The sequence below is a fragment of the Myxocyprinus asiaticus genome, chromosome 39 (genome assembly GCF_019703515.2).
Source record: "Myxocyprinus asiaticus isolate MX2 ecotype Aquarium Trade chromosome 39, UBuf_Myxa_2, whole genome shotgun sequence".
Classification (NCBI taxonomy): Eukaryota; Metazoa; Chordata; class Actinopteri; order Cypriniformes; family Catostomidae; genus Myxocyprinus; species Myxocyprinus asiaticus.
In genome coordinates, this window is record NC_059382.1 from 14,771,171 (window position 1) to 14,799,003 (window position 27,833).

General features: G+C 41.8%; 1 protein-coding gene across 1 annotated transcript; it reads right to left on the minus strand.

Annotated features, from left to right (window-relative positions):
• LOC127429662 (protein unc-119 homolog A-like) lies at positions 1–27,591 on the minus strand. The gene is made up of 4 exons (XM_051678774.1): positions 27,558–27,591; positions 12,673–12,786; positions 12,174–12,266; positions 1–1,085 (listed from the first exon to the last, which is right to left on the minus strand). The coding sequence occupies exons 1-4, from the start codon at positions 27,589–27,591 to the stop codon at positions 973–975; spliced, it is 354 nt and encodes a 117-aa protein (XP_051534734.1). The 3' UTR covers positions 1–972.
• Positions 27,592–27,833: the final 242 nt, after the last annotated feature.

A 27,833-nucleotide genomic window follows, 5' to 3' on the forward strand; every position in this document is an offset into this window, starting at 1 on the left:
TATACATTTTTTGACAAAAAGTGCTAATAAAAATAAACAGAATGTATGTAAATATAAATAACATGATGATAATATACAGTAAATAACACAAATTGACATCATCATAGATTCAAAACTGAAAGTGATAGAAGTGCGGCCTCCTTCCTAAAGACCAAAGGAAAGTGACTCTAAATGAATTATTCCAGTGCACAGTTCATTCAGCTCCAGTCTAAACCTTTTAAAAAGTTACAAAACACTGAAAAGCGCCATGTACCTCCTTCTGACTCTACAGCATATGATCCTCTTTTATGCATTTAGAGGCCTTGTGTCTTTCAACACAGAATCAGATCATAAGCCATAAGTCTTCCGTTATTAGCAAAGTACTCCATGTTAAATACTTCATTTGTAAGCATATGGGGAAGCTATCAATCAATGAACAATAAGGGACAAAACACATCTGAATAATTATGAACTAAAGTAAGATGACTTTAGACACTGTACGGGCAATCAGCATATGAAGTCTTAAAAACTGTATGTCTATACATGAAAACTTTCAAACAGAAGTTTAATTCATGAAGTGCATGTAAAAAGAGTTTCAGAGGAACTCCTGGGTGTCACACTGTAAAATTATTTGGCTTTGGGTGTTCAAAAAAAAAGAAAAAGATTTAAGCATTTGTCATGCATGCTATTAATGCACATGTGCACAGGCACGCCCACATACTCAGTGAGAAAAAAATATGTAATAAGTGGATTATTAAATATTTTTTAAATGATTTTGAAATAAGAAAATCAGTGCACGAAATGTGCGCTTAGTATATACCTTTTGTGAGATTAACATTCTCTCTTTAATACACACACACATCCTGAGATTGGGGTGATTTTAATTTTTTACCAAATGCACCATCACATTAAAGATTAGAAGGCTAGAAGCCACTTTCAGTAGGTGTTACTGCACCCAGTCCATTGTAACTCCATACAAGTCCATAAGACTTCTTACGGTCCACCGTTATAGGAATAATCTGCCTTATTGTGAATTACGAGCTTGTTGTCCACGAAGTAAAAGCTGTCAGACTGAGTCTCATAGGGGTGAAGGATCATTTCAAGCACTATGGAGAGAAACACAATATTATATATAGGTGTTCATCAAAATAACCCATGCACATCCACACACCCCCTCATTATGCCTTTAAGTTGTTGTTGTTATTAACAGTTTTTATTGATTCCATCCACAAGACAAACACAACATAAAATACGGAATCAATTATATACATTAAACCCCTCCCCCTGAAACGTTAGGAATTTAATGATTCTAGTTCCGATTCTTCTTAACAATTCCTATTCCTTAATGGTTCCATTAATGATTCTCATTTTTTAGAAAGAAATCTTTGGAAATAAGAAATGCAGTTTTTATTGCATTTACTGTCCTCGGCAGTCTGTTACCAAATGATGAGGCCGTTTCAGATTTTAAAAGAGCAATTCTTGCAAAAGGCTTGTTTACACAGACTTTTAAATGACATTTCAAAAAGAGGCATAAATGCACACCAATAATTTGTCCTATTGTTACTTTACAGTATATTAGTCTAAACAAAAAAATGTGCTAACATATTTAATTCATTCATTTTTCTATATTTGTTTTAAATAAAATTTCACTGACAATTTCACTACAAAAAAAAAAAAAAAAAACTTTTTGAATCACACATTGTCATATGAGCAACCAGACAGTAAATGCACTGCCTGTTTTAAGTCTTGTGAGCTATAAGAACAACATAACATAACACAATAAACAGTTCTTGGTTCATTTTGAGCTAGAAATTACAGAAGTTATAACATCCAGGTGTGATTCAAAAGAACTGGCTCATAAGAGTCATTCGATTGGGAACCACTTTACACTGTCACGCTTTGTGTTCCACGCTGTTGGCTGCTGACAATGATGGCAATGATGAAGATGACGTGAACATGAAGAACCCAAGTGCAGTTTATTAAATAAACGTGAAATCCAAAACCCTAACTACACGTGAACTAAACTAAACATAAACATGAACATGACTTGACTTGATTTAAACATGGTTTGGCATAAACGTGGCTTGACATAAACATCAACAATCACAACCAATACTTGACAACTAGACAATGAAAACATGAGGGCTTAAATACAAGACATGAGAGAACATAAACCAATGAACAAACAGAACTGATAACAAGATAATTAAACAATAAACCAATGAAAACATGACACATGAACATGGAGGGAAAACAAGACATCACATGACTAGGGAACAGGAACTACACTTTTCAAAATAAAAGACATGAATCAACAAAATACACCTGACATATCCCCCCCACTAAGGGGTGGCTCCTGACACCCCAACACATAAACAAAACACGTAAAACATGACATAAATTCAAAGTTCTGTAGGGAGCTTGGGGGGGGGGGGGTGTCTTGAGGTGTGGGGCGTGGCATGGCAAGAAAGGGCGAGGGGCATGGGACCAAGGCAAAGTCCGTGGAGGGTGGAGCCATGAGAGGCTTGAGGGGCGGAGCCATGGAAGGCAGAGCCGTGAGAGGCTCGAGGGGTGGAGCCATGGAACTTGGTGCACGGAGAGTAGCCGAAGACTCGAAGGGCCAGGGTGGAGCCGATGGCAGGGAGGACCAAGGCGGTGCTGGAGGCTCGGAGGAGCAAGGCGGAGCTGGGGGATCGGAAGACTGAGGTGGAGCCGGTGGGACTGAGGACCAAGGTGGAGCCGTAGGGAAGGAGGTCCCCAGTGAAGCTGACAGATCGGAGGGACGAGGCGCAGCCAGAGGATCGGAGAGCCAAAGCGGAGCCAGGTGACTGACAGACCAAGGAGGAGCCGGAGGGACGAGGGACCCTGGCAAAGCCGACAGGCTGAAGGACCACAGTTTCTGCCGAGGGAACGCAGAGCTGAGGCAATGTCGAGGGACTGACAGGCCAAGGCGAAGTCCAGGGCTCGGAGGGTCCAGGCGGGGTCGGAGGGCCGAAAGTTCCCCTTGCCTGCTCAGGAGAACTAAGGGTGGGTATAAGGGTGGGAACCATCTCCAGGTCCCACTGCTCAGGTCTGACGTGGCATGGAGCAGGCTGAGGCGTTGCTGTGACGTGGCATGGAGCAGGCTGAGGCGTTGCTGTGACGTGGCATGGAGCAGGCTGAGGCGTTGCTGTGACGTGACATGGAGCAGGCTGAGGCGTTGCTGTGACGTGACATGGAGCAGGCTGAGGTGTTGCTGTGACGTGGCATGGAGCAGGCTGAGGCGTTGCTGTGACGTGGCATGGAGCAGGCTGAGGCGTTGCTGTGACGTGGCATGGAGCAGGCTGAGGCGTTGCTGTGACGTGGCATGTAGCAAAAGATGGCGCTAGCTCAGCGACCATGACTAGAAACTCTGGCTTGGCGGCCATGACATGAAACTCTGGCTCGGCGGCGGCCATGTCGTGGACCTCTGGCTCGGCGGCGGCCATGTCGTGGACCTCTGGCTCGGCGGCGGCCATGCCGTGGACCTCTGGCTCGGCGGCGGCCATGCCGTGGACCTCTGGCTCGGCGGCGGCCATGCCGTGGACCTCTGGCTCGGCGGCGGCCATGCCGTGGAACTCTGGCTCGGCGGCGGCCATGCCGTGGAACTCTGGCTCGGCGGCGGCCATGCCGTGGAACTCTGGCTCGGCGGCGGCCATGTCGTGGAACTCTGGCTCGGCGGCGGCCATGTCGTGGAACTCTGGCTCAGCATCCGCCTCCCCCACAGTGAACGGGGAACCAATGAACCGTAGGGCGAGGTCGATATATTGAGCCAGGCTGAGGGAACTGCGACCGCCAGGTATCAAAAAAGAAATGGACTCATTCAGTCCAAATCTAAACCGTCTTTGAGGGCAACCTCATTAAAGTCCACCTGGAAAGCCAGATCGCAAAAGTCTTCCACATAGTCCTCCAGGGGACGATTCCCCTGACGTAGGTGCAGAAGCCGAACTGCTGGGTTCATGGTTGGGTCAAGTATTCTGTAATGATGTTGGCTGCTGACAATGATGGCAATGACGAAGATGACGTGAAGATGAAGAACCCAAGTGCAGTTTATTAAATAAACGTGAAATCCAAAACCCTAACTACACGTGAACTAAACTAAACATGAACATGAACATGAACATGAACATGAACATGAACATGAACATGACTTCACTTGATTTGAACATAGCTTGACATAAACGTGGCTTGACTTAAACATCTACAATCACAACCAAAACATGAGGGCTTAAATACAAGACATGGGAGAACATAAACCAATGAACAAACAGAACTGATAACAAGATAATTAAACAATAAACCAATGAAAACATGACACATGAACATGGAGGGAAAACAAGACATCACATGACTAGGGAACAGGAACTAAACTTTTCAAAATAAAAGACATGAATCAACAAAATACACCTGACAGCTGTAGATTCAAAGGAATGAAAAAATGAATTAATTTTACACTTATATAGTGCTTTTCTGACACAACACTCAAAGTGCTTTACATAGTGAATAGGGGGGTTGTCCTCAACCTAGCCTGATCTGGCACTCGACAGGTAGAGTAAATGAAAAACATTTTTGGAATTCAAAATTTACATGCAGTATCACACCTTTGACTTTTTCCACTGAAATGTCCAGCTGGGGGCGCCAAAAGCAATTGAAATGATGATGTAATAAGAAGGTTTTAAGGTGATTTTTATACCAAGTGTACACTACAGGGCTCGTGTCCTTTGATGTTTTGAGTCGGTGACCGGTCAGCAACTGGTCTGCGACAAAAAGTCTCAGATCTCACGACGAATGGTTTTGTTGTGTGCGCACTCCTGCGACACGCCCTGACTCATCCCAAACGCCAAGACGGATTTCAAAACACCTTGAAATCCAGATGTCTTTTTGTCATGTGTGAGCGCTGTCCCGACGAGTGAGAGACCGGTAGTGACCAACAGCCAATGAAATTGCGAGAGAAGGAGGAGATAGGTGGAAGTGCAAGCTCAAAAACCCAAATAAAACTTCAACACAAGTTGAATGCAACAAGAGACACTTGTCAAGCACTGGCAGGAGCATGTCCTGTTGTGCATCTAGTTGAGCAAAGGTAGAATAGGATAACACTGTGTAACTATTTTTTTTATTTTTTTTTTTCCTGGGTAGTAAGTGTTATTTCCTAATTGCTTATGCCTCAAAAGTATAAAAAAATAGCTATTATTCCCCACAAACTTTGCTTTTGTGACCAGGACAGTGATATTTTGAAATTTACCTATTTCCAATGAGAAAACGGGCAAATTTGTCTTTTCGTTCACATAAAGTCAGAAAAAAACAACATATGAATCCAAATTAACATGTATTTATACTAAAGTAATATTCAAAGCTGTGCTGGTCCATAATGGTAACAAGTACCCATCTCTTCCCCTGACTCACTCAGTGCACCTCAAAGAGGATTACAACAACATCAAGACCTTGCTGGACGCCTTGAATTATGATGAGTACGGCTGGGAGGTCATAGGAGACTTCAAAAAGGTGGCAATCCTGATGGGTCTCCAAGGTGGTTTTACCAAGTTTCCCTGCTATCTTTGCCATTGGGACAGCAGGGACACCAAGGCACATTACCACAGGCGGGACTGGCCACAGCGGACCGAGTTCTCTGTGGAGAGGAACAACGTCAAGTGGGAGCCACTGGTGGACCCCCGGAAGGTGCTGATGCAGCCACTGCACATCAAATTGGGCCTTATGAAACAATTTGTCAGAGCTCTAGAGAAGGAGTCGGCAGCCTTCAAGTACCTTCAAGACTTCTTCCCTAAGCTGTCTGAGGCAAAGGTCAAAGCCGTTGTCTTTGTCGGACCACAGATAAAGAAGGATTTTGGATTCATATGTTGTTTTTTTTTTTTACTTTATGTGAACAAAAAGACACAAATTCGCCCGTTTTCTCATTGGAAATAGGTAAATTTCAAAATATCACTGTGCTGGTCACAAAGCAAAGTTTGTGGGGAATAATAGCCATTTCCTACACATTTGAGGCATAAGCAATTAAGAAATTACACTTACTACCCAGGAACAAAAATTGTGTTACATAGTGTAATATGAGAAATGTTGCTCAAAATGCGCTTGTATGCGCTAAACGTATTACAGTTTAGCGCATTTTCCTTTAGGTTCAAGATGGCGCCATGTATGGCTGCTGCGCTGCGAGCTCCGACCCAATATTGCAGTTTTTTGTTTGCTTTGTCTACAGTTCTTATGTTTTTTTGTCTTGGATGTTGTCTTCTTATTGTCTACGATAGACAAACACTTTTGGACATTGGTTCTGCAATAGCACACTGAAAACCCGACTTTAAATACCTCAATGCCGACCCGCTGTTTTCAAACACGACAGCAGAGCCCTTTGTCTGGGCAGCCGGAAAAGGGGAAGGAGAGCCGGCGTTCTCGTTAGACTAAGACGTCTCGCAAATTGACCCCCGTTACCCAGTATTCTACTGGCAAACGTTCAGTCTCTAGACAACAATCTCTGCGAGCTGAGAGCATGGATCTCTTTCCAACGAGAGAAGATGGACTACTGCATTATCTGCCTTACAGAAACTTGGATTTCTGCGGAGATTCTAGACTCAGACATCGAACCCGTGGGGTTCTCCGTGCACAGAGCGGACAGAGTGAAAGACCTCTCAGGTAAAAGCAGAGGAGGTGGTGTATGTTTTATGATCAACAAATCCTGGTGTGATCAGAAGACCGTTCATTCTATCAAGTCTTTCTGCTCTCCTGATCTGGAAATGGTCATGCTTCTGTGTCGGCCATTCTGGCTACCGAGGGAATTCACAGCGGTCATTACCACAGCTGTGTACATCCCCCACAAGCCGACAGAGACCAGATACTCAAGGAACCGTATGGGAGAATAAGTGAGCAGGAAACCGGTACCCTGAGGCTGTGTTCATTATGACCTGGGACTTTAACAAAGCCAACTTCAAGTCAATAGCACCGAAATACTACCAACACATCAGTTTCAACACACGAGAGGACAAGGTTTTGGACCATTGCTACTCTCCCTTCCGGGATGGCTACAAATCCCTCCCCCATCCACCATTTGGAAAATCGGACCACTTTTCCGTTCTGCCAGCTTACAGGCAGAAACTGAAAGAGGAAGCACCTGCTCTCAGAATGATCCAGTGCTGGTTAGACCAATCAGATTCTACGCTACAGGACTGTTTTATCACGTAGACTGGGAGATGTTTCCGGTCCTCCTCTGATGACAACATCGTGGTCTACGCTGATACCGTAACATGTTTCATTAGGAAGTGCATAGATGATGTAGTGCCGACCAAAACAATACAGATCTATCCTAACCAGAAACCGTGGATTAATAGCGATGTTCGTGCGGCACTTAATGCGCAGACATCTTTTAATTCCGGGAACGCAGAGAAGCAAAAACAAGCCAGTTATGCCCTCCGCAAAACTATCAGAGCAGCCAAATGCGAGTACAGGGACAATATTGAAGGACAGTTCAACACCACCTACTCTAGAAGCATGTGGCAGGGAATTAATATCATCACGGACTTCAAAGGGAATAAAAACTCTACCGTGAACACCGCTGCCTCTCTCCCAGATGAGCTTAATAATTTTTACGCTCGTTTCGAGGGAAATAATTCAGCCCTCGTGGAGAGAGCTCTCGCGGCCGAAGCTACAGATGTTAGTTCACTCTCCGTCTCTGTAGCGGATGTAACCCAATCTTTCCGACGGGTGAATATCCGTAAAGCCACAGGTCCAGACGGCATTCCGGGCTGCATCATCAAAGCGTGCGCGAACCAACTGGCTGGTGTATTTACAGACATTTTCAACCTTTCCCTCTCCTTGTCTGTGATCCCCACATGCTTTAAAACGTCCACCATTGTGCCTGTACCAAAGCAATCCAAAATCACTTGCTTAAATGACTGGCATCCTGTTGCTCTGACCCCCATCATCAGCAAATGTTTTGAGAGACTAATCAGAGATTACATCTGCTCTGTGCTGCCTCCCTCACTGGACCCATTGCAGTTTGCTTACCGCAACAATCGCTCCACTGATGATGCCATTGTATCTACAATACACACTGCTCTCTCCCACCTGGAAAAAAGGAACACTTATGTGAGAATGCTGTTTGTAGACTACAGCTCAGCATTCAACACCATAGTGCCCTCCAAGCTTGATGTGAAACTCCGGACTCTGGGCTTAAACAGCTCGCTGTGCAGCTGGATCCTGGGGTACAGTGTATTTTTATTGTATACAGTCTTCTTATTTTGTGTATACTGTATATTGTATATTATTAGGTGTATATTGTGTTGTGTAACAGATGTGTAAACTGTGCTATGTGTAATTGTCATACTGCTATGTTGCTTGGAACTGCACCCAAGTCTTTCACCCACTGTTGCACTTGTGTATATGGCTGAGTGACAATAAAGGGATTTGATTTGAAGTGAAATGTTCATTCACCGCGACACGCAGTACACATTTGCAAACTTTACTGGAGTTTCGTTCACCAAGACTCCTTTGTCGTTATTGCCATGATATCATAAAATACCAAACTACTCGCTAAAGAAACTGCTGTAACGTTTTTTTGTTACCCTACAAATGCTTGCAGTCATCAGCATGCATTGCTAATAACAAACAATCAACTGTATGAATGCAGAATGTAAAGATAAAATTGGCTTTACCTACAACTTCGTCTGCAGAACTGATAGTCCTTGCTGCCCACGTCTTTCCGCCCACTGTCTCAAACAGGTTTTTCGGCTCTTTTAATTCCTTTTTTTTTTTTTTTTTCCTTTTGCGTTCTGTGCACATACTGTAATCGCACAAACGAGCACCAGTTCCTGCTCCATGCTGTTTACAGAGACGTTCACGTTGCTATAGACACGTTCACGTTGCTAAGAGTTTGCGTGACAACTTACAGATCTAAAAGCTACAGTTGGCGACGAATGGTCATCTTGCTGACACCCAGTCGCGTGGAGCGTGCACAAACACGGCAGAAAACAAAAGACTGTGAGTCGTGTAATGTTTGCAGGGCACCGAATGTGAGTCCTGTAGTGTAAACCAGTGGTTCTCAAACGGTGTGCCATGGAATTTGCAGAGCACTAGCATTTGCGAGTGAAAATTACTGCATGCGAGCGCTCTCCTCGTCTCTCTTTCGCACGCACGCATAGACCGAGAAATAGTAAAGAAAAATAGCGAGTCAAATAAAAATGCATGAATCCATAAAATGCGCGACACAAGTAAACAGCATGTTAGCATCCTCGTCTAACTCAACGTGATAAGCAAAATCTCAAACATAAAAAAATAACAATAAGCGCCTCTTTGCACCGAACTTACAGTAGCTATTCTGCTTCTAACGGAGGCGCTCATTGTAACATTATAACCACACACTGCCAGACTGCAAAAACCTTTTAAAACTGCATATGCTTTTGAAATGTTCACACTTTATAATGAGACTAACAAGCAGGAATTTATGCAAATTACAGGTCAATGCAATTTCCAAAAAATAAACAAACATTGTTTTATAATCATCATATTATTTTTATCCGTCATTATTCTTTTGCATTTTTTCCCTAAATAAAAATGTTTGCGTAGAGCCCTGATAACCTAAATAACCTTTTTCAAATATTCCATGAAATTTGTGACGTACATTTTTTAAAATATTTTTTCACAGATATAATTTACCATGTTTTCAAGTCCATTTTTAATTTTTGATTTGTGTTTCAGAGGCAGCATAAGGTTTAATGCAGTTTATTTCACATTTATGAGGATGTACGCATCATTGTATTTTGAGGGGAAAAAATGGTGTGCCTTGGAAATTTAATATTTACAAAGATGTGCCTTGGTACAAAAAAGTTTGAGAACCACTGGTGTAAACTACAGTAGGCATTAGATGGATATTTTAATGATTAAAACATATCTCCCTAACCTAAAACTTTAGCATAAACCTAACCAATAATGTTTTAAAATATAAACGAGACGTTAACAAAGACATCCTTACCCAATCAACGCCTAAACCTTACCAATCGTTTTTTAAAATGCAGTATTAAAATGAAAAGCACATTTTCTGAAGCAACCCCATCGTTTTGTGTCACTTCTATAACACTGTTATGTCATGAGTCAGCTTGCGTTCTTGTCTGGTATTGAAGCGCAGTCCTCCTAGTCCACAGTCCAGCACTCTACTGCACAAGCTAATCGCATTGGAATAAGTGCATACTGAATGTAGGTGGGTCTGTAATACAAGTGTACATATACTTATATAGTGTCACATTTTCACTATGAGACCAGGTTGCCTCAGCCACCACCAGTGTGCAGCATCCAGATAGATGATGTGACGGCAGCCATAGTGTGCTGGTAAGTCATCACAAACCCGCTATTGGTGGAGCGGAGATGGTAGAGTGATGAAGCCAATTCATGGATGGGGATTATTAGGAGGCCATCATTGATAAGGGCCAATGGGGGTAATTTGGCCAGGAAACCAAGGTTAGTCCCTATAATACGAGAAGTGCTCTGGGATTTTTAATGACCACACAGAGTCAGGACCTGGGTTTAATGGTGCATTTTTACATTATACCCCCTGCTGGCCAAAGTTAAACCACTTTCAGCAGCAACCTTAATTTTCTTCTTGAGGTCTCCCATCCAGGAACTGACCAGGCTCAACACTGCTTAGCTTCAGTGGGCAACCAGTCTAGAGCTACAGGGTGATATGGCTGCTAGCATAAATAAGAACAGGATCATAAGAGTCATTCTTTCTGAAATCGCACTACACTGGTCACGCTGTGTGATTCACACTCTAAAAAAAAAAGAAAATGGCTCATTAGAGTTAAGCCTTTGGGATTCAGACTACACTGTTTCTCTTTTATGTTTTGCTCAGTTGATTCAGTAGATGGCCAGTGCTGCTGCTGTATAGTGCAGTTGGAAACACTGTCATCAGGTATTTAGGTACAGTGTTCTGTCCGCATCAGGAGAAAAATGCAGGTTCAAGAATCGTTAATGGAACTGAAAGTCATCAAAATCAAACGGTTCCAGTATTTAAAAAAAAAATGCAGACTAAGAGACTATTGGGCATTTGGGCATCCCTCGTTCCTCTTTTTTTTTTCAAGCTTTAATTAATCTAGTTGTGCTGGGACAACATGAATATTTTTATTTTGGTTAACTGAAACTGGACAGGGGATATCTATTTCCCAGCATGCTTTGCATGGCACTCGACAGGGAGAGTAAATGTTAAAATTATTTTTTACTGTCTTAAAGTCTTTCTGCAATAAGAATGTAAAGGCGAGAGACTTGTTAGTGTTTAATGTTTTATTGTGCTATTTAGAAGAGTTTTTGTTATGTTGGAGTTTTGGGGGTACCATTATGGTGAATAGTGGAGCTTGAGCTTAGGTTGCAGACAGGTACAAGTACAGGCAGTGAGTCACTAACAGATTTCAAACAAGTTGATTTTGGCTGAGAGCAGCATACTTGCTGACTGTTTTATTAAAATCTCAATTTCTACAGTTGGAAGCATGTCGCACTTGCTGTTTTGAAATGGAGTGGTGATAGACATACCAACTCACTGCAACTTGCTCTTTCTCTCTGATTCCCTGTCAACTAGAGCTCATGGAAAAATGCTTGGTGACAGAATCACTATGAAATACATTTAGCATTTGTGAGGATATGCAGCTGTGTGCGATAAAAACATTCAGATCACCTTGATGTCTCGTCAGTTCTTCAGTAAAAGAAGCTCATTGGTCACTTGAGGAGAACACAAGAGCCTGCCCCGGTGACAAAAATATTTTTATGTCATGTTGGATCCTTTTTCTGTTGCTGGAACCATTATCTCAGCAGGGAGTCCCAACGTCAAGAGATTAACGGCCTCCCGCCTGCAGACGCTAATGCACGCTCCATCTCTCACCTACTGGCCGGCGATTGTTAATGAAGCTCATTTAGCCAATTAGTGCGTTGCATGCACGATTTTGCCAAACCCACTTGTGCCTAGACTTAGACTTTTTTGCTTGCACAAAAAATACCAAAACTTCATGGCCATGCCCACTGACTTTGTGCTTAAATCTTATGGCATAGTGCCGCGCTTAGCACTAATGCTTATAAAATAGGGCCCACAGTCAAAAAGATTCAAAAGTAATTTAGGCAAATTTTAGGTTGCAATTTTAGGATCAAGTGTAATTCTGGCACTGATTGCATTGAACTGCTTACTTATATGGCACCAACCTGGCATAGTCGGAAGAAGGCGGGGGTAAACTGATAGCGAACGAAGCGTCCAGCATTAGGGTCGAAGTGCTCTCTATCCTCCACACTCTCTGTGAATCAGAAAGGGGTCAGTTTTACCGAATGAGCCTTTGAAGGGCTCTTGTAGAGGGCAATGCATCTAAATGGAAATCAGGGTTTTATGCATTTAAATGTGAAGCTTGTTAAAGTGGAGTGCTTTAAAAAAAAAGAAAAAAAAAAGAAAAAGGAGTGAATTTAAAGGGATAGTTCACGCAAAAACGACCTCATGCTAGGCTACTATACACATTCATTGCATCTTTTTCTATACAATGAAAGCAAGTGGTGACTGAGGCAAACATTCTGCCTAGCATCTCCTTTTGTGTTCTATGGAAGAAAAAAAGCATTATGGGTGAGGAGCAACATTAGGGTGAGTAATTGATGACAGAATAATTAATTTTTGGGTGAACTATCCTTTAAGCAGTCTGATAAATGGCTTACCTGTGGTAGGGGGTTTGGTGATCTCAAAAAGAACTGTGCTGGTCTCCATGTCTTGGATTTTGAACCTGGTGAAGTCGATCTTGTGAATGTTCTGCTCTGGACCACAGAGGTAATCTGTGGGGGGGGGGGCGACAACATACTTACACACAGCAATTCAGGATGTGCTCCAGTTATGACTTTCATTAAATCAACATTCAGAAGATATAGACACGTGAAATGAACATTAACATAAGTGTTATCTGCTCCAGGGGCACTGTATCATGGCTGACCCTGTGCTCTGACCCCAGCTTAGCTGGGATATGCGAGAAAAAAAAAAAAGAATTTCACTGTATATGTGTGATAAATAAATAAAATTAATAATAAAAACATTATCTGTACAGTATGTGACATAGGTCACATGCATAAGGTGAGCTATCAAACACAACAACAAAAATACATACAGCAAATCAGGATGTGCTCCAGTTATGACTTTCATTAAATCAACATTTAGCAGATATAGACACATGAAATGAACATTAACATACAGTCCTGTGAAAAAGTATTTGCCCCATTTTTTTTGTTTTGTGTGTATCTCATACTAAATTGTTTCAAAAATTAAAACAAAATCTAACATAAAAAGAAGGCGTCTGAGTAAACACAAAATACAGTTTTTAAATTATAATGTTATTTATTGAAGCAAAAAAGTTATCCAATACCAACTGGACCTGTGTGAAAAAAGATTTTGCCCCCTTAGTTACTAAATCCCCAAATCTATGAAACTCCATTCATAATGAGGTTCAGCTGGACTAGACACACCCAGGCCTGATTACTGCCAGCTGTGTTCAATCAAATCAACACCTAAATAGAACTATTTCAGCAGCATGAAGTTGGATAAAAGGTCTCACCCAGTAGCATACTATGCCAAGGTCGAAAGAAATACCAGAAATGATGAGGAAAAAGGTGATTGAAATACATCAGTCTGGGAAGGGTTACAAAGCTATTTCAAAGGCTCTGGGACTCCAAAGAACCACAGTGAAAGCCATTATCTCCAAATGGAGAAAATTTGGCAGTGGCACAGTACTGAACCTTCCCAGAAGTGGCCGACCTTCCAAAATTCCTCCAAGAGCACAGCAACAACTCATCCAGGAAGTCACAAAAAAGCCCAGGACAGCAGCCAAGGAACTGCAGGCCTCTCTCGCATCAATAAAGGTCACTATTCATGACTCCACTATCAGAAAGACACTGGCCAAAAATGCCATCCATGGAAGAGCGGTGAGGCGAAAACCACTGCTAGCCCAGAAGAACATTAAGGCTTGTCTGAATTTTGCAAAAACACAACTTGATGATCCTCAAACCTTTTGGGAGAATGTTCTGTGGACTGATGAGTCGAAAGTGGAACTGTTTGGAAGACAAACCGTTATATCTGGTCTAAATCAAACACAGAAATCCACAAAAAGAACATCATACCTACGTTCAAGCATGGTGGTGGCCGCTTCTTCAGGGCCAGGGCAACTTGCAATATTTGAGGGATACATGAATTCTGCTCTCTACCAGAAAATCCTAAAGAGAATGTCCGTTTATCAGTCTGTGAGTTGAAGCTCAAGCGCAACTGGATTGTGCAGCAGACAATGATCCAAAGCATAAGAGTAAATCTACCTATGAATGGTACAAAAGAAGCAAAATTAAAGTTTTGGAGTTGTCTAGTCAAAATCCTGCCTTGAACCCAATTGAGATGCTGTGGCAGGACCTTAAACGGGCAGTTCATGCTCCAAAACCCTCCAATGGGGCTGAACTAAAGCAGTTGTGCAAAGAAGATTGGGCCAAAATTCCACCACAGCATTGTGAAAGACTGATCTCCAGTTATCGGAAGCGTTTGGTTGCAGTTGTTGCTGCTAAAGGTGGCACAACCAGCTATTAAGTTTAAGAGGGCAGTTAGTTTTTCACATGCGTGAAATAGGTGTTAGCTAACTATTTTGCTTCAATAAAAAATATATGTATATTTGAAAACCGTATTTTGTGTTTATGTAATGGGAGCCAGCTGGTACGTGATAGCTGTGCAGTATGTGTAAACCTCACTCCCCAGGGGCCTCATGTATAAAACTTCTTCTTAAAAGTGTGCGTAAGCACAAAAGTCAGATTTTGCGTACACACAAAAAAATTCAGATTTTCAAAACCGTACGTACGCCAGAACCTGCACATAGTTCCCTTAATAAATCCCATCTAGGAAGATTGTGTGTACATGCATGTGATTCATTCCCCACCCTGTCTCCTCCCCAAAATAACCATATATGGAGTGTACAACGCCTGTTTTTACTATGCATATCCTCATCTGCATACAATTACCATATGCATTTCACCATCCAGACACATGATTACTGCGTTTAACGATATGAGAAACTGTATTATAAGAGATAAGACTGTAAATGTCACATGTGCCTAAAGGTTAGATGCCGCACCATGAAGAAACGTTATTTATTAAGATATGAACTTGTTTTCAAAGAATATTTCTTGAATATCATTACAGATAATCTTTATACAAATGCTGTACTTATCTCAGTACATGATTGTAATAGAACAGAAAATATCTCAAACTTAGAAATCTTCGCTGTCATATTTAGTTACTGTATGTTCCTTCTCTATGATGACACGGGAAATTTATCCAAACGCAGCGCTTCCCAAACCAGTATTTCCCTGTTACAGCATATATTTGAATGCCTTTTGGTAGTTACATAAAAATAATATAGCCTACTACTGGATTGATAATGATTACTTCTGTTTCAAGTGCTTAACAACATACTTTTTTATTCTAAATGTGAATTAAATGAAAATCAGAGTTTATAATCAGTCTGTTCAGTTCATTATTTGTCCAGCTGGAGTCGCCAATTCACACACACCAGTAAAAGAGTGCGTACGCACAGTCAACGGCAAGTTTATAAATCACGATATGTTCATGGGAAATTGCTTATGCACATTTCAGTGTCCATTTTGTGCATACGCAACATTTATACATCAGGCCCCTGGCCTTAAGAGGTGCACTAGCGACTGACACTAGAGGCTGCGGCTTTTAGCCTTCCTTGTTAGCGTGTCCGCCTCGCATGCTGGAGATAGCGGTCCAAATCCTACTCGGAGCAGGTTGAATAGGACTGGTTACAGTGGTGCCATGACCCGGATGGGAGTGAGCTTTACAGGGGTGAGTGTAATGGGCATTATGTGTAAACCTCAATCCCCTGGCCTAAGAGGCACACTAGTGATTGATGCAAGAGGCTGTAGCTTTTAGCCTCCTTGTTAACGCGCCCACCTCCCATGCCGGAGATGGCGGCTCAAATCCCGCTCGGAGCGGGTCAAATAGGACCAGTTACTTACTCAGATTGCCTTTGTTTTATGTTATATCTCGTTTGAAGATCTAAAACAGTTTAGTATGAAAAATACACAAAAATAGAAGAAATCAGGAAGGGGGTAAATACTTTTTTACAGCACTGTAAATGTAATTCTCTCCAGATCATTTCAAAATATGAAGCTGTAGGTGTATCTGTACAGTATGTGACATAGGTCACATGCATAAGGTGACCTATCAAACACATGCCTCAGGCCTGTGCAATGCTGATGGACTGCAGAGATGAAGCAACTTTGATGTTGTATGGAAATGACACTGATGATGCCCACATACCTAACAATATTTGAAAAGTTTTGCGTGAAAAGTGTGCTTCTTCGTTATGTAATCCAATGACATTTATTCATTAATTTCTAAGTGTGGCTTAAGGGTAAAAATAATTTTGGGCTACACTGTCTCTATGTATGGACTTACATGTGTGTGTATGTGGCAGGTGTTTGGTGAAAACATTTAGGCTAGTTTACTCTTAACAAGCCCTTTAAACAGCATTCCTGTTCCCTCGTGCAAGACTATCAGCGGAAGCTGTGTCAGCCCTCTCTGGACTGGATTATACCTAAGAGGCTTAACACTGTTCACCATCACATGGCACAGATTGGGAGATGCTAAGGGAATATAGGGCAACTCTAACTTTTGAGATGTCCATCTTGGCTAGAATAACACAACAGGTTAAGGATACATAAGGATTTTTCAATGTTAATTCCTCGCCATGCACCGAAGCATAAGGGCACCTACTGTTTAGGTTTAGGGTTGGGGTTTGGTTTAGGGAGTAGGTTTAATAAAATATCCATTCCTCTTGACTGTAATACGTAATTTACAACTAAATTACAATTCTCTTTTGGTTCCACTAAGTATACATTTCTTCCCAAAACTGGAAATCACATGTGCCCATCGTTCAACAGCACTTCCAGCTTTGGCCACTGGGGGAAGTGGTTCGAATTTTGGTAAGCAGGTCAATAACGTCATCTATTGTTATTAAAAAATAAATTCAAAAATTTAATTCACACAAAACAATTACTTGAATACAACTCTACTATGATTCACATGTTTTCAAAGTAAAAGTTAAAGTAAAAAATTGTATGTGTTGTAACTGTCTGGAGACAGTAAATACAGTCCCATTAAAAGCTAAAATTCTTGAAAAAAATAAATGTTGGCATGAGTAGTGCAGAGAATTATTTTATTATTATTTATTTAAAAAAAATTGCAGTGAAACAATTTGGTTTTAAAATGTTATTATTATTTGAAAACTTTTGCCCATCAAATCAGCCATGTGGTTTAATCAACATATAGGTTGCCATGTTGTCATGTGACCAAAAAACAAACACCATAAAACAGAGAGGACCCCTTTAGATGCTTATAACTCTGTGAAAAATGATATTTTGACATTTTATGAAAAGGCACATTTTATTCAGGTCATATGGAGTAATCCTGAGAAAACTTATTGATATTCTTGACACAAAAATTCATGACATATGTAAATAAATAAATAAATAAATAAATAATTTTACCTTGAAAAATATGTTTGAAAAGTTTTTTTATTTGTATTTATTTATTTATTTGTATTACTGATTGAGTTGTGTGCACTCATGTATTCAAGCAAGGAAAGTATTTTAATACCTTTTACTTGATGGTTACATCACATACATTTATTTATTTATTTATTTTTGAATGACATTCAAAACACATGACATTTTTAAAGACATTATGTAATTTTTTTGTAAAAAAAAGATCCTATAAATGTATTTAAAAAATGTATGATGGAATTTTTACGAACTTCTACAAACACGTGCTTTAAACAAGATTTTTAAAAGATTTCTAATTTTTATCACCTCGGACAACCTTATTTGTCAATGACCCAAGTAAAGACTGATTTCAGCAGAACTTTTGACCTACTGTCACCAAATACACAGCTCAATCGTCTGTTGTATTCCCGCTTGATTTCAAACTGACCTGGCTATTTGCACACCCTCAAAATGGAGCTTACGCCTTCCTATCCATAAAATGCTCTGTCAGAGCTTTCTCTAGTGTTTAGGTGTCCAATCAGTGTTGCTGCAAAGTAACATTCTAGGCCTAAACCAGCAGTCCCATCCACCTATCCAAGCTTCCTTAGTTAACAGATGGACAAAACTGGCTTTAGACAATAACTTGAGATCATTATAGCTCCTCAGCTTCCTAAGTGTTTAGGGCAGAGAAAGGCGAGGTAAAGTGCTAACATCTGCTAAGGGCCAGGGGCTTTGAAGCAGTCTTATTGCATATTGGGGTTAATTAATGAAACAATTAACTACTAGATGTCAATCCTATAGAGAAATGCTTTCTTAAGAAAAAAAAAACAATCAATTATTTAAATTATCTCTAATTTTTATCTCGATTCTAGCCTGTACTTCTCCAAGCAATGTTGGAACTGTTTAAGGATGAACCCTCATTTGTTGTATTCCTCATTTTGAAGTCACTTTGGATAAAAAGCATCTACTAACGAATATGTGTGAATGTGAAAAAAAAAAAAAAAAAAAAAGAACGTTTAATGGCATTGTTCCTCAAAACTGTCATGAAGTCCATATATTAACTTTTGTTATCTTAAATCATAAGATTCTTGGTGGTTTTCAAGCAAGTCCCGCAGATATTGACACACTTAACCACATGAGAGCTGATTAGTTGAACCAGAGTGGCATGTAAACACTAAAACTTGAATAGACAAGACACAGATGATTTGCATATGATCTACTTTTACAATTTTCCCCTAATCCAACAAAGCATGGTTCATAAACATCAACACTTTTACAGCTATTATTAAAATGGCTCAGGGACATGTTTTGTATTTTTTCCACACACTGCTACATGTAAACACGCAAGGGCAAAAGTGCATATAGCTAGTGTCAATAAAGGAGTACTGAAAGGAGACTCTAAACAACTGTGTCACAGTTCTATACCAGCATAAATAGCAGTGGGCATTTTTAAATGTGTAAATCACTGTCATTTCAGCTTTACATTTAGGGATTTTTGTTTGATAATCGGTAATGTAAAAATGAGAGGGCTATCAAATAATTTGGACATTAAAATGAAAATGTGTTGTTTACTTTAAAGAGCTATTTCTACCTGACATCATTTTAACTTGACATAATCTTTAACTCTTTGACTTGAATAAAGACAGTTAACTTGGTACCACATGAAGCACATGATTTAGGTTAGCTGTCTTTTTTTTTTCAATGTAATTTTGCCAGCATATATGTCAATGGTACGCTGGTCATTATTGGGAAAGTAATTTAGTAATTTCCAAATTATCATACCATCCATCCCTTCATTGAAACCAGTGATTTTAACAAGACATAGATTGTGCCAACAGTTAATACAGTGTGGCAGTCCAGTATCAATGCAGCATTCCTAACCAGCAAAGAGCCACTCTTTACTGCTTCTAATGCTGTCTCCTAACAACATGCTTCTGATACCAATCCAGGATAACTCCCAGTTTCTAGCACCTGTGAGAAGAATAACATCTCAGAATGCTATTCTGAGATGTGGGTTGGTGCTGTCTTGGCGGCATGAGGGGGACCTACACAATATTAGGCAGGTGGTTTTAATATTGTGGCTGATCGGTGTATATGAGAAGTTAAAAAAGACATTGTAAAAGATGAGGCAAGGAGCAGTTTTTCCTTCTTCAGGTGAGGTTTTATTTTCCCCTCTTGGCGACACCACTTTACAGTTTACCTTCACACACTAAACTGACACTAACACACACAGCTTTCATAAATAAACTTTCACTACTAGAAAAATCCTTGCTCTGGCTCGGCTCTGTCGTATCCAGTCTCTCTCTCGACTGAGTGTTGTGTCGCTCTATTTATGCCGCTCTCCCTGTGCTCACTGAAATTAGAGACAGGTGTTAGACATAATTTAGCTCAGGTGTAAGCGCCCTTACCGCTTTCTCTCTCCGGAGAGATGCTTGACCACGCCCCCGCTGCCACATATCCCCACCGCCCAACTCAGGCCGGGGCGGCATCCGGCCTGCCTACCACTCCCCCCCTATTCCTGGAAAGGAAGTCGGCGACAGCCATCTGCACCCCCGGTCTGTGGACCACCTTGAACTTAAATGGCTGAAGAGCCAGATACCAACGGGTGATCCCGGCGTTAGTATCTTTCATGCGGTGGAGCCACTGGAGTGGGGCGTGATCCGAGCAGAGGGTGAAGGCCCGCCCCAGCAGGTAGTATCGGAGAGTGAGGACCGCCCACTTGATGGCGAGACACTCCTTTTCCACAGTGCTGTACTTAGTTTCCCTTAACGAGAGCTTACGGCTAATGTACAGCACCGGGCGCTCCTCCCCCTCCACCACCTGCGAGAGTACGGCCCCCAGCCCTCTGTCTGAAGCATCTGTCTGTAAAACAAAAGGGAGAGAGAAGTCAGGTGAATGTAACAGCGGCCCCCCGCAAAGTGCGGCTTTAACTTGCGTGAACGCCCGTTGACACTGCTCCGTCCACTGGACCGGATCTGGAGCTCCCTTTTTAGTGAGATCAGTTAGCGGGCTGGTGACGTCCGAATAATTAGGCACGAACCTTCTATAATAGCCAGCCAGCCCCAGGAACTGTCTCACCCCCTTTTTGGTCTTGGGTCTCGGGCAGGTCGCAATCGCCGCTGTCTTGTCAATTTGGGGACGCACCTGCCCGTGGCCCAAGTGGAACCCCAGATACCGTACCTCCACCCATCCAATCGCGCACTTCTTCGGGTTCGCTGTGAGTCCCGCTCGGCGCAGCGATCTCAGAACCGCCCTCAGATGTTGCATATGCCGCTGCCAATCATTGCTATAAATGATGATGTCATCTAAATAGGCAGCGGCATAAGCTGAATGCGGCCTGAGGATTCGGTCCATGAGACGCTGAAACGTAGCCGGGGCTCCATACAAACTGAACGGAAGTGTCACAAATTGGTGTAATCCAAACGGTGTGGACAAGGCGGTTTTCTCATGGGAAATTGGTGTCAAGGGGATCTGCCAATAACCCTTCGTCAAATCCAATGTCGAATAAAAACGAGCAGTGCCCAACCGATCGAGCAACTCATCAACGCGAGGCATTGGATATGCATCAAATTTAGACACCGCGTTGACTTTCCTGTAATCCACACAGAATCGCACAGACCCGTCGCTCTTAGGCACTAGAACAACTGGACTGGACCAATCGCTGTGGGATTCTTCTATTACCCCCATATCAAGCATCGTATCCAATTCTTCCCGAACAATTTTCTTTTTGTGTTCGGGTAGTCGATAGGGGCGGCTACGTACCACCACCCCCGGCTCGGTCTCGATGTGGTGATGGATAAGGTTTGTACGTCCTGGTAGAGGGGAGAACACATCTGCAAACTCCTGTTGCAACTTAGCAACCTCCGCGAGTTGGCTCGGTGAGAGGTGGTCTCCGCAAGTGACCGGGGTGAACTGTTTATGTTTTGAACTCACCTCCGGTCTGAGCTCCGCCTTCTCGGGAACCACCGTAGCCAACGTCACAGGGACCGCCTCCCTCCACAATTTTAGGAGATTGAGGTGGTATATTTGACGTGCGTCCCCTCTATCGGTTCGTTTAACCTCATAATTGAGATCTCCCACTCGTCGTGTGACCTCAAAGGGTCCTTGCCACTTGGCGAGTAATTTAGAGCTCGATGTGGGAAGCAATACAAGCACTTTATCTCCCGGTGCAAATTCCCTTAGCTGAGTTCCCCTGTCATACAGTCGGCGCTGTCGTTCTTGAGCTTGGAGCAAATTCTCCTGTGTTAGTTGCCCCAAGGTGTGGAGTTTTGCTCTAAGATCAAGAATGTACTGAATTTCATTTTTACTGTTTGAAGGTCATTCCTCCCAGGCCTCTCGCATTACATCAAGCACGCCGCGTGGGCGTCGCCCATACAGCAGCTTGAATGGGGAGAAGCCAGTGGAGGCTTGCGGGACCTCTTGTACTGCAAATAACAGGGGGTCGAGCCATTTATCCCAATTTCTAGAATCATCGTGCACGAACTTACGAATCATGTTTTTGAGGGTTTTATTAAATCGTTCCACCAGGCCATCTGTTTGAGGATGGTATACACTGGTGCAAATCGATTTAATATTTAATAACTCGTACAGTTCGCGTAGTGTTCGTGACATAAATGTTGTGCCTTGATCGGTGAGGATTTCTTTCGGAATCCCCACACGGGAGATTATTTTGAAGAGTGCCTCCGCAACACTGCGTGCTGAGATGTTGCGAAGAGGCACTGCTTCCGGATATCGCGTTGCATAGTCCATTAGGACCAATACAAAGCGATGTCCGCGTGCTGACCATTCTAATGGCCCGACGAGGTCCATTCCAATTCTCTCAAAGGGGACCTCGTTCAGAGGGAGAGGGCGCAATGGCGCTTTTGGGGTGGCCGGTGGGTTAACCAGCTGGCATTCGAGGCATGCCGCACACCACCTGCGGACATCGCCGCCAATGCCCGGCCAATAGAAACGGGCTATTAGATGGTTCAGTGTTTTCCTTTCTCCTAGATGACCTGCCGGTCCTCGGCTTGAGCATGCATGAGCTCGACAAACCGGCGGTCTTGATCTTGTCGGAGCTCAAGCAGCGTTTGTTGGTGGTTCTGATGTAGGCTGGCGAGGGCTTGGAGGATCTCCGCCAACTGGGAGGACTCTACGGGACGACCTCCATCCATCTTCGACCCAAACTTCAATCCCGGGTTTCGGCACCAGTGTAAAAGATGAGGCGAGGAGCAGTTTTTCCTTTATTTTCCCCTCTTGGCGACACCACTTTACAGTTTACCTTCACACACTAAACTGACACTAACACACACAGCTTTCATAAATAAACTTTCACTACTAGAAAAATCCTTGCTCTGGCTCGGCTCTGTCGTATCCAGTCTCTCTCTCGACTGAGTGTTGTGTCGCTCTATTTATGCCGCTCTCCCCGTGCTCACTGAAATTAGAGACAGGTGTTAGACATAATTTAGCTCAGGTGTAAGCGCCCTTACCACTTTCTCTCTCCGGAGAGATGCTTGACCACGCCCCCGCTGCCACAGACATCCTTACCTTATCAATGCCTAAATCTAACCATTTGTGTTTTACAGTGGTGGAAAGAGTACTGATGTTTTTTTTGTTTTTTTCACTTAAGTAAAAGTACTGCAACTGAAGAAATAATTCACTTGAGTACAAGTAGAAGCATTGAGAAATATTATGACTCAAGTACAGTGCATCCGGAAAGTATTCACAGTGCTTCACTTTTTCCACATTTTGTTATGTTACAGCCTTATTCCAAAATGGATTAATTATTTTCCTCAAAATTCTACAACAATACCCCATAATGACAACGTGAAAGAAGTTTGTTTGAAATCTTTGCAAATTTATAAAAAAAAAAAAAAATTTAAATAAAAAAAATCACATGTACATAAGTATTCACAGCCTTTGCTCAATACTTTGTTGAAGGACCTTTGGCACCAATTACAGCCTCAAGTCTTTTTGAGTATGATGCTACAAGCTTGGCACACCTATTTTTGGGCAGTTTCTCCCATTCTTCTTTGCAGGACCTCTCAAGCTCCATCAGGCTGGATGGGGAGCGTCGGTGCAGAGCCATTTTCAGATCTCTCCAGAGATGTTCAATCGGGTTCAAGTCTGGGCTCTGGCTGGGCCACTCAAGGACATTCACAGAGTTGTCCCGTAGCCAATCCTTTGTTATCTTGGCAGTGTGCTTAGGGTCGTTGTCCTGTTGGAAGATGAACCTTCACCCCAATCTGAGGTCCAGAGCGCTCTGGAGCAGGTTTTCATCAAGGATGTCTCTGTACATTGCTGCATTCATCTTTCCCTCGATCCTGACTAGTCTCCCAGTTCCTGCCGCTGAAAAACATCCCCACAGCATGATGCTGCCACCACCGTGCTTCACTGTAGGGATGGTATTGGCCAGGTGATGAGCGGTGCCTGGTTTCCTCCAGACATGACGCTTGCCATTCAGGCCAAAGAGTTCAATCTTTGTTTCATCAGACCAGAGAATTTTGTTTCTCATGGTCTGAGAGTCCTTCAGGTGCCTTTTGGCAAACTCCAGGCGGGCTGTCATATGCCTTTTACTGAGGAGTGGCTTCCGTCTGGCCACTCTACCATACAGGCCTGATTGGTGGAGTGCTGCAGAGGTGGTTGCTCTTCTGGAAGGTTCTCCTCTCTCCACAGAGAAACGCTGGAGCTCTGTCAGAGTGACCATTGGGTTCTTGGTCACCTCTCTGACTAAGGCCCTTCTCCCCCGATCGCTCAGTTTGGCCGGACGGCCAGCTCTAGGAAGAGTCCTGGTGGTTCCAAACTTCTTCCATTTACGGATTATGGAGGCCACTGTGCTCATTGGGACCTTCAATGCTGCAGAAATTTTTCTGTACCCTTCCCCAGATCTATGCCTCAATACAGTCCTGTCTCGGAGGTTTGCAGACAATTCCTTGGACTTCATGGCTTGGTTTGTGCTCTGACATGCACTGTTAACTGTGGGACCTTATATAGACAGGTATGTGCCTTTCCAAATCATGTCCAATCAACTGAATTTACCACAGGTAGACTCCAATCAAGTTGTAGAAACATCTCAAGGATGATCAGTGGAAACAGGATGCACCTGAGCTCAATTTTGAGTGCCATGGCAAAGGCTGTGAATACTTATGTACATGTGATTTTTTTTCGTTTTTTATTTTTAATAAATTTGCAAAGATTTTAAACAAACTTCTTTCACGTTGTCATTATGGGGTATTGTTTGTAGAATTTTGAGGACAATAATGCATTTAATCCATTTTGGAATAAGGCTGTAACATAACAAAATGTGGAAAAAGTGAAGCGCTTTGAATACTTTCCGGATGCACTGTAAGAGTGAACAAGTAGTTTGGCCAAAAACTACTCAAGTAATTACATTACAAGTTACTTTATGAAAATTGTATATATATATATAGTATATATGCTTCCATTTTTAGAACACAAAGAAATTTTTGTTCTTGAAAGAAATTGATGCTTCCTTTCACCAAGGATGCATTAAACTGATCAAAAATGCTGCCAAAACCATCAATGGCAAATTATTATTATGATTTGAAATAATTGTTATAAGTGGTATTTATTCCATTTTTTCTTTACCCGTGATGGCAAACATATACAGTGTCACTTATTCCTTACAAAAGCATTCTAAAGTGCTAATTTGGTATGCAAGAAAATTTTCTTATTATTAGATCAGTTGAAAATGGCTGCGCTACCATGTGGAAATCAATATACAGTGGGTTTTTTCCCCATTTGCTTTACACTTGCAAGTCAAATTCTGGTTTTAAAAATAGGCAAAAGAAACACATTTCTCTTTAAATTCTATTTTCTCCAAAAGTCTATTGTTTTAGAGAGATGAAGGATATTCCATGCATTACTGTTTTGAAAAAAGAATCTCTAACCAGGATAGACTTCTTACAGGTCCTAAACTAGCAGTTTCTAAATGCTAAAGACCTGCATTGCTGCTAGAGGATTCTTGGACAAACAGAACATTTTAAGAATACAACATTTATTTAAATAAAAATGGCCATTTGTAACATTCTAAATGTCTCTAAATCATCTCTAAAATACATAATGTGCATTGTGACTGAAACACATTCCTATTTCAGGTTTATTCTCATTCACGTATGTCTAAATATTTTGGCTATTAACATACTGTACAAAACTAATATAATGAAATATCATAGAGGAGGAAATGTATCCTCTATGATATTGCAGCAATTATCCATATATGGAATGAGATTATTAAGCAAACTGTTATGAACTCCTACATGCCAACTGAATAAAATAAGGCAAAAATAAGCATTTCACACAGTGTTTAGTGAGAGATATGATTGATTCAAACACTAAAAGTGGTTGTTCTGTATATTTATCATTGTATTACAGTTGTAATAATAAAGTCTTAATTAACATAATGGTTATTTAACATAAAGAGATATTATTATTAGGTAAATTGTAGCATTTGATTACATTATGTTTTGTGATTTATCATACATTCTTTATACAACATCCATCCCTTGCACACTTTTGGCCTCTAGCGGGTGAGGGTTTTCAGACAGATATACAGCAGCACAGGGCAGGGAAGTACAGTAAAGCACCATGAGTGAGAGTGTTACCTGCTAGTACAGTTTATTTTGAACAAGAGGGGCAAAAGGTTACTACTAATGCGGGAGTACAATGCCGAACTGATGCGGATTGATAGAAGCAGAAAGCCTGTCTGTGTGCACGATGGTGTGAGGAACTGGATGGCAGGAAAAAAATTATGTTCAGTGAAAAGTCAAAAGAAGATCGCAATGTATGTAACTGTAACTATATCAGATATTATTAATAAAACATGGGAACTCATCGTGTGGGCATTTTTGCCTCCGTATTTTGAATTTCGGGGATATTTTTGTTAATTTCGGTGGCATTTTTGCCCCGAGAACCCAATTAAATTATGACACTATTGGCACTGTATCTTTCTAAGGCATTTAGAAGTTTGTTTTAGACATATAGTTGCAAGTAAACAAAATATCCCCACATATATGTCAAACTACATTGTGTTAATGTTTGACACAGTTAAAATATTGCCCACCTTAAAAACAAATGTAATTTGATCAGTGGTTAAACGTGTTCAGACGGTTCCCTTGTACCTGAATGAACGGCTCCTTTCCAGAATAAAATGAAATATGCAGAAAATCACAGTATTACAGTTCTTGTATAGTGACAGGGCAGAAAGTCTTGAAGAAGCTAGAGAAGAGAGGACAGCGGCGGCAGTTTATGCAAGTTGCTGTGCTCATGATGCTGTGAACTGCGGGTTTCCGTTGTGCCACGCACAGCACGTTTTATGCACAGATTTAGCACTTATGACTTTCTTCTTCCCAAAAATTCTGAAATATTATGTGTACTTTGTAATTGTGGTGAAAAAAAAAAACTGTAGCGAAATTGAATACTTCATTTTTAATCAACTCAAGTAAAAGTACAATTATTTATTTATACTTAAAGTTGAAACATTTACTCAAGTACTGTAACGAAAGTAGTTGTAATTTGTTACTTTCCACCTCTCACAGAAGCTAAATGAAAAAGTTTACTTTTTTCTGAAACAATCACCTCATTTCATGCCGCTTCTATGATTCTGTAATGTCACGTGTCAGCTTGAGTTCATGCATGGTCTTGAACCACTGTCCTCTGACTCTAAATCCAACACCCTATCAGGTGAGCTACCACACAAGCTATTCACACTGGAATAGGTGTATATACTTGTGGGGATGGGGTCATGGTTGTGTATCTGTATGCAGGAGAGGGAGAATGGTAAGGCTCGTCACCTGGTCTGTCATTATCATTAACACCTGTCTCTCTTTATAGTGATGGTAGAGGGAGACCTGAAAAGGATGACAAAGTGCATCAGTCAGCAGAAAGAGAGGGACCAGAGAGAAACTGTTCCTGTGTGTGCAACAAGACGTATTGACTCGTTTGTGTGTTTATTTGAACACTGTGTGCCCTTTTGTTTGAGTTTTGTGAACGATGCTGAGAAGTAATAATATACTCACGCTGACTGTTTCTGTTGCCTCCTGACTCCTCCATTTCCCCATAAAATACGAACCCTGTTACACTGGTGCTGAAACCCAGGATTTGGAGAATAACGTCATCATGGACCCTTCACCACTGGGCGAAGTAATCAAGTCCCTCGCCAGCATCCAGCAGAACCACCATCAGGCCCTCATGGATTTAGGCCTGGAGTAGGAACAGCATTTCCTACTCCTGCTCCAGGCCCAAGTGGAGGATCGGCAGGCGTTCCAGAACCTGATCGTCAGAGTTGTTTCTAC